We start from the raw sequence: 7,967 nt of genomic DNA, 5'->3' as shown, positions 1-7,967 counted from the left end.
GGAATCCTTTTGCATGAATGACTGCTTCAATGCGGCGTGGCATGGAGGCAATCAGCCTGTGGCACTGCTGAGGTGTTATGGAGGCCCAGGATTCTTCGATAGCAGCCTTAAGCTCATCCAGAGTGTTGGGTCTTGCGTCTTTCAACTTTCTCTTCACAATATCCCACAGGTTCTCTATGGGGTTCAGGTCAGGAGAGTTGGCAGGCCAATTGAGCACAGTAATACCATGGTCAGTAAACCATTTACCAGTGGTTTTGGCACTGTGAGCAGGTGCCAGGTCGTGCTGAAAAATGAAATCTTCATCTCCATAAAGCTTTTCAGCAGATGGAAGCATGAAGTGCTCCAAAATCTCCTGATAGCTAGCTGCATTGACCCTGCCCTTGATAAAACACAGTGGACCAACACCAGCAGCTGACATGGCACCCCAGACCATCACTGACTGTGGGTGCTTCACACTGGACTTCTGGCATTTTGGCATTTCCTTCTCCCCAGTCTTCCTCCAGACTCTGGCACCTTGATTTCCAAATGACATGCAAAATTTGCTTTCATCCGAAAAAAGTACTTTGGACCACTGAGCAACAGTCCAGTGCTGCTTCTCTGTAGCCCAGGTCAGGCGCTACTGCCGCTGTTTCTGGTTCAAAAGTGGCTTGACCTGGGGAATGCGGCACCTGTAGCCCATTTCCTGCACACGCCTGTGCACGGTGGCTCTGGATGTTTCTACTCCAGACTCAGTCCACTGCTTCCGCAGGTCCCCCAAGGTCTGGAATCGGCCCTTCTCCACAATCCTCCTCAGGGTCCGGTCACCTCTTCTCGTTGTGCAGCGTTTTCTGCCACACTTTTCCCTTCCCACAGACTTCCCACTGAGGTGCCTTGATACAGCACTCTGGGAACAGCCTATTCGTTCAGCAATTTCTTTCTGTGTCTTACCCTCTTGCTTGAGGGTGTCAATGATGGCCTTCTGGACAGCATTCAGGTCGGCAGTCTTACCCATGATTGCGGTTTTGAGTAATGAACAAGGCTGGGAGTTTTTAAAAGCCTCAGGAATCTTTTGCAGGTGTTTAGAGTTACGTCGTTGATTCAGATGGTTAGGTTAATAGCTTGTTTAGAGAACCTTTTTATGATATGCTAATTTTTTTTGGGACAGGCATTTTGGGTTTTCATGAGCTGTATGCCATAATCATCAGTATTAAAAAAAAATAAAGACCTGAAATATTTCAGTTGGTGTGCAATGAATCTGAAATATATGAAAGTTTCATTTTATCATTACATTATGGAAAATAATGACCTTTATCACAATATGCTAATTTTTTGAGAAGGACCTGTACACTCATCTCCAGGCCAGCGGTCACTCTTTCAGGGATGAACATGTTCACATCCTGAATAGAGAGGAGGTTTGAGAGAGGAGTAAAGGAGGCCATCTTTGTGAAAAGAAATTGTCCATCATTAAACAGGGGTGGAGGCCTCCGGGTTCACTGTCCCCCTCTTACACTGCTGTTATTGCTAGTATCACTCAGCACTCTGTGAATAGCAAACAGCCATCAGTGTGCTAATGATCCATTGTTAGGCTGATGGTCCTTCTTGATCATGTGAACAGCTGGTTTTGGTTGTCAGCAGCAAACTGGTTGATCCACTCTGAGAAGGTGCTATTTATCAGACTGAGCTGAATACAGCACCTCAGACTGAGGAAGTCTTTTGGATGAAAGTCAAAATGTTTCTACATTCTTTTTTTTAATGTCCAGAGGACCAGACTTAACTTTTTAAGACTCTTAGAGTATTGATTTTTGTGGAAATACATTCTCCTAATATGATTATATTTTTGCATTTGCTCACCGCTGGCTGATAAAAAAATAAAAATCTGGAACAAGTTTAGAAGACTCTGTAACATGTTTAATTTGTTCCTTAATGAACCGACTGAAAGCTGTACATGTTTTACCATCTTCTGGGAGTCAGCCATAAGGACCTCTCTCTTTTATGGATTTAGTTTCAGGACATTTTTCTGACGTCCAGCATTAGATGTTTTGAGCTGATCAGTGAACTCACTGATAACACCAGTGATGTTTGTGTGAATATAAAGTTATAACTGTCCTTATTGTTCATGTGTTTCAGTGTTCCCTGCAGATGTTCAGCAGACAGAGATGATTAAAGAAGAAGCTCCTGAAGAATGGAATTCTGGTGTGGACCAGAAGGACCCAGAGACCCTCAACATAAAGGAGGAAGAGGAGGAAGTGAGGACCAGTCTGGATGTAGAGCAGCTCAGTGTGAAGGAGGAGACTGATGACACAAGGTTTTCCTTCACAGCAGTTCATCTGAAGAGTGAGGATGATGAAGAGAAACCTCTGTTCTCTGAGCTTCATCAGCACCAAGTGGAAGATGGAGATCTTCCAACCAGCAGCTCAGCTGACCAGATGAAAGCAGCAACTGGTGGAGAAGATTGTGGAGGAGCAGACATTCAGTTCTACAGATTAGGTTTGTATTTTGGGATCGTCAGTGTTTGTAAAATTTACTTACAGTTTTTATGAAACTAACCTACTTTTTATTCAATTCAGTTTATTTATATAGTGCCAAATCACAACAAAGTTGTCTCAGGGCACATTACAGGAACATTCACATAAAAACCAATTAGCAAAGTTCTCTGTCTAAGGAATCCAGCAGACAAGATGAATCTTGGCTTCGTTGCAGTCTCCTATTTATTTATTTTAAATAATTTTTATTCATTTCATTTAAAAACATGACAATAAAAAAAAAAACTAAACACAAGATATATATTATATATATACCCGGAGGAAGCCACTCTCTGTCTATATGGACTTCCTAAAATACACAAAGAAGGAACACCACTCAGACCCATCGTCAGCAGCATGAACTCAGTGACATATAATATTGCTAAACATCTGGCTGGTATTTCAGCCCCTCTGGTTGGAAACACACCTCATCCCATAAAGAACTCCATTGATTTTGCCAACAAAGTTCAATATTTGACGCTAGCCCCAGGAGAAACCCTTGTATCATATGATATGGCTTCTCTTTTCAGTTGCATACCCATTTCTGAAGCAGTAGAAACCGTCAGAAAATGACATGCACAAGACAAGGACTTAAACAACAGAACCAACTTCACCTCAGACCAGATCTGCACCCTGTTGGACCTCTGCCTTTTCACCACTTATTTCAAGTATAATGACAGTTTTTACAGACAGAAGCACGGTTGTGCCATGGGATCTCCAGTGTCACCCATTGTTGCAAATCTCTACATGGTGGAAGTGGAACAGGTAGCCCTAAACTCCTTTGAGGGAACAATGCCAAGCCATTGGTTCCGATATGTAGATGATACCTGGGTCAAAGTCCATGCCAAGGAAATAGAAGCGTTCACCAGACACATCAACTTGGTTGATAACATCAAGTTCACCAGAGAGGATGCAAATGACAACAAGCTGCCTTTTTTGGACTGTTTGGTTCAGATGGATAGAGAGGTCATCCTCAACATTGAAGTTTACAGGAAACCACCCCACACAGTATCTTCTTCTTGACTCTCACCATCCACTGGAACACCATCTCTGTCATCAGAACTTTATAGCATCGGGCTGAACACGTCCCCATGAAGACAGAAGGGAAGGATGTTATGATCTGTGTGCAGTTGAACCCAGTGATGCAGGTAAGACCCAATGCATGCAGGACTCTGACTCGATAGATAATATATAAATAAAAACTATTTATTGAAAAGAAAAGCAAGAAGCTGGTGTGGCAGCAAAAAACTTACAGAGGAACTCAGGTTGAACAGGAACAGAGACAGATCACACACTATGGAAGGATAATCCTCGGACAGGGAAACAAAGACAAGACGTAGGATATATAGGCACGCTAATGAGGGGAAAACAAGAAACAGCTGGGCGAAGTGACAGGTGGACAGCATTAGTTAATAGTGGAGGAAAATGTGAGAGAGGCAGGAGGTAGGGAGAAACAGAAAGACCACACGAGGGCATCACACACCAAGGAAACAATCCTCACAAAGGAAAAGGAACAGAAACACATCCAAGAAGCTCTCCAAACTGGGCTTTTGTCAAGTCAGCGAGGAAATCTAAAAAACACACTATTAAACAGAAAAAGGAGAACAGACAAAAAAAACATTGTCATCCCTTGTGATACTGGAGTATCAGAGAAATTCAGAAAGATTTTCAATAAACAGAACATCCCAGCACATTTCAAACCCAACAGGACTCTCAGACATGGCATGGCTCAAGATAGGAGAGCCACCTCCTCAGGACAAGACTCAGCTGTTCACCTCTACTTCAAGGATAATGGACACTCATTTGAGGACGAAAATGTTGACATTTTGGACCGAGAAGACAGATGGTTTGAGAGGGGGTGAAGGAAGCAATTTATGTAAAGAGGCAAAACCATCTCTAAACAGAGGAGGAGGTCTCAGATTTCAACTTTCAAAAACTTATAATGCAACTTTGAGACTGATACACATGTAGTGAACTAGGCCTCCGACCTCAACCTGTCTCTGAAGACCTTCAGGGGACAGGAACTGCTATTTCATTGATTTGAATCCAGAAATACAAATTAGCCCATCAAGAGACTATTTAATTGTATCCTGAATTAATCAATTGAAAGAACACTCTTCTTTTTTACATTATCATTACTATTTTTAGAATATCTTGATAATCAAAGTGTGTTTAGTTCATACCATTTCTAAATGTTGAAGTGAACCACTCATTTTAAATCAACTGTGAAACAGTATTAATGATTTTTAAACCTCCTTAGACTTAGAAATCAAGTTAAATGTCTATTTACAAAGTAATTGTGCATTTTGATCTTCTGTCTGAATGAGGAGTAGTGATGTCGGTCAGAAGTCAGGGATGTCGGTCAAAAGTCAGAAAGCAAGTTATGAGAACGAAGTTCCTTGTTTTTAAACCTAGCGGACAGTAAATAACTTCAACTGGCATCTGCATTTGTCTCACTTCGCCATAACATTCCTCTGTCTGTACTAACCGTTCGTAAACATTCCTGCTGTCTTTTTGACTCCTAATAACCCTCTGACATCACTGAAACACTGCCCCTGCTGGTTGTTTCAACCAATCAGGAAGTACCAAGTGACCGGAAGTGAGTACTCTTTTAAAAGTCAACACTTCCTGGGACTATTCGGTCTTCTAGAGTCTTCCTAGAGTCTTCTGGCGGTCTTCCTGCAGTTTTCCTGAGTCTTTCTTGGGACTATGGAGTCTTCCACTTCTGAGTGGAATCTCTGATTGAAGTTTTACTGATAGTTCCTAAGGAACTTTCAGATTTAATCAATAGCTGATGGATTTGACCGTGAGACAAGGGTCCGTCCATCCCAGCGGAGTTACAGCGCCTCGCTGTGAACTCACCCGGGCGTAACACCCTAAAACTTCGAAGGAAGCTTGTTCTGTTGAACGGAGTAAACCACACGACTTCTGACGATGACCAGCCACCCTGACCGGAGACGCTGTAAAGGTAGCGTGCATAGGGACATCTAGACCGGAGCTGATCCATCATCTGCAAAGGTAAAGAGACATCACGAGTTGTCACGCACTAAGTGGACCCGGGGTTTGAGCTGGTGTTGAAAGAAGCGTGCTAATTCTGGTCAACAAACATACATCTTCCTTCATCCATCTTCCTTTTAAATCTATTCCTTTCCTTAAACTTTTATATGCCAGTACTCTAGATGCCTTCAGAGGTGAATCAGCCTACAGTAATGTTCTGTTGTCTTGTTAGTAAAGCGTGCCAAGTTTTTATTAATCAGAAACAGATCAGCAAATCAATGTGTACATGTCTTGATGTTAAATTTTGATTCTGTTAAATAAATGACCGCATTTATTCTCATGGGTCAAAGATAAAATGGCGTCTCATGTCACTGATTAAATGCTCCACTCACATTTATCTCGGTCACATGGCACATAATTTAACTCGAAAAAGAAAGAATCCGTTGTGATTAAATAATTAATATTCTTTTTGCTTGAACTAGCTTTAAGAATAATTAATTAGTAGTGAAGCTACAGCAAAGCTGTCCCCACATTCACTACACCCGGCCAGTGTCACAGTTGTGACCAGAGAGACCCATCTGTGAATACGTACCGGAAATGCCCCTGACGTTACGTCACATGGGAACTATGTATTATACAGATTAACAAAGACCTTAACAAACCCCTACTATGAGGTGTGATAGGTCAATCTGCATATGTATGTATATTATCTCAACTTGAACCCCACACTCACTACTTTTTGAATTGAGAAAGCTTCTCGGATGAGAAGTGAAATGTCTTCAGTTACAAATAAAGTCCAGTTGTTTTTGTCTTGAACTTTTTTGAACCAGCTATGATGTTGACATTTCCAGTGTCACTTCAGTATTGATACATCTAAACTTTTGCATGGAAAAATCTCATTTCATTTATTTATATAGCACATTAATTAAAAAAAAGTCTGTTGGGCAAAGTGCTGCACACAAAGCAACAAATTGCTATACCACCAGATTTTTTCTAAGAGAATTTTGAAACGGCTCTATGCAACCTAGATCTTTAGGAGAAGCACTGCTGTTTCTATTTATTATCAAGTAATGACATTCTTGCCCATGGTTAGTGAGTTTAACCATCTGATCAGAGTTGTGACTGCTGCCAAATGCAAAAAATGATTGAGCCGTATGTGGAGCAGAAACAATGTGTTGCTGATGAAACATCTGGGCAGAGTCCATAGTTATAGTTTGTATCACTGTTCTGAAAAACGATTGAGTCTTTTCTTGTCAGCATCAAATGAGAATTAGAATTAGAAATTTTACCTTAAAGTTGGCAAACCATGGTGTGTTCTTGGTATTTAGTCCTTTTTTTTTTTTTTTACCAAAATGAGCAATTATCACAAACTTAAACTTTCTCCTTGTTCAGTTTTTTTAGTTTGGTTCTCTTGAGTATTTAGCTTAAATTTCAACACAAAACTGTTAAAGAATAAAATATATATGGATGAGGATGCAGACTTAAAAAGCTGGACTGGAGGTTCCAGTGCATCCTGGGATATGTAGTTTTAGTTGTTTGCTTGCCGTACACCTGCTGGTGGTTATTTTACATGAATGATAGCTTGTCTTTACCTTGACATGTCTGTTCTATTTGTTTTACCATCTTCTAATAGCCAGTCAGGATGTCTGTCACTGAATTCATTTCAGGAGGTTTCTCTGACGTCCAGCATTAGATGTTGTTTTTAATTGATTAGTGAACTCAACAAGTGATATTTGTGTGAATATAAAGTTACAACAGTCCTTAATATTTATGTGTTTAATTTTTTTTCCTGCAGATGTTCATCAGATGATGCTGATTGTAGAAGAAGCTTCTGAAGAATGGAGCTCTGATATGGACCAGAAGAACCCAGAGCTCCTCAATAAGGAGCTTCATCAGCACCAAGTACAAAATGAAGATCTTCCAATCAGCAGCTCAACTGACCAGATGAATGTGTCAAGTGGTGGAGAGAATTGTGGAGGAGCAGAAACTACCAGAAACCTTTATCTAAATACTAATGAAGATTATTCCAGCTCTTCAGAAACTGAAATCAGTGAGGATGATGATGTAATTGATCCTGACTGTCAGATGAAAGACTCATCGGACTCTGTATCAGAACCTGAAGATGGTGTCAAAGACTGGAAGGAGAGCAGGACTCCTGAGTCAGGTGTGAACACTGTTAACAAATCTTGCAGCTTCTCTGAGTGTGAGAAACAATTTCTCCACAAGGATTCTGTCCAGAAAAACAAGACAGGTCATTCAAGAATAAAGTCCACAAGTTGTTTGGTTAGTAAGAAATGTTTTAGAGTGAAGAAAACTGGAAGCTCAAACAAAAACAGCCAATCATCACAGAAATCATGTAGTTGTGATGACTGTGAAAAAAGATTTAACAGAAATTATAATCTTAATAAACACATGAGAATTCACACAGGACAGAAACCATTTGCTTGTGATGTTTGTGGACACAGGTTT

The 7,967-nt window shown here is 40.7% G+C and overlaps 1 protein-coding gene across 1 annotated transcript in view; it reads left to right on the top strand.

Moving 5' to 3' along the window:
- Positions 1 to 7,349: 7,349 nt before the first annotated feature.
- LOC119420803 (gastrula zinc finger protein XlCGF8.2DB-like) overlaps positions 7,350 to 7,967 on the top strand; it is a 1,359-nt gene continuing 741 nt past the window's right edge. The window contains exons 1-2 of the mRNA XM_037688230.1: positions 7,350 to 7,657; positions 7,880 to 7,963. Coding sequence (XP_037544158.1) covers positions 7,350 to 7,657; positions 7,880 to 7,963 — 392 coding nt within the window. The remainder of the gene's footprint in view (positions 7,658 to 7,879; positions 7,964 to 7,967) is intronic.

This window comes from Nematolebias whitei, chromosome 14 (assembly GCF_014905685.2).
Source record: "Nematolebias whitei isolate Nwh7 chromosome 14, NemWhi1, whole genome shotgun sequence".
Lineage (NCBI taxonomy): Eukaryota > Metazoa > Chordata > Actinopteri > Cyprinodontiformes > Rivulidae > Nematolebias > Nematolebias whitei.
The sequence above is the reverse complement of the archived record's forward strand: the minus strand, read 5'-3'. Positions and strand labels throughout refer to the sequence as shown.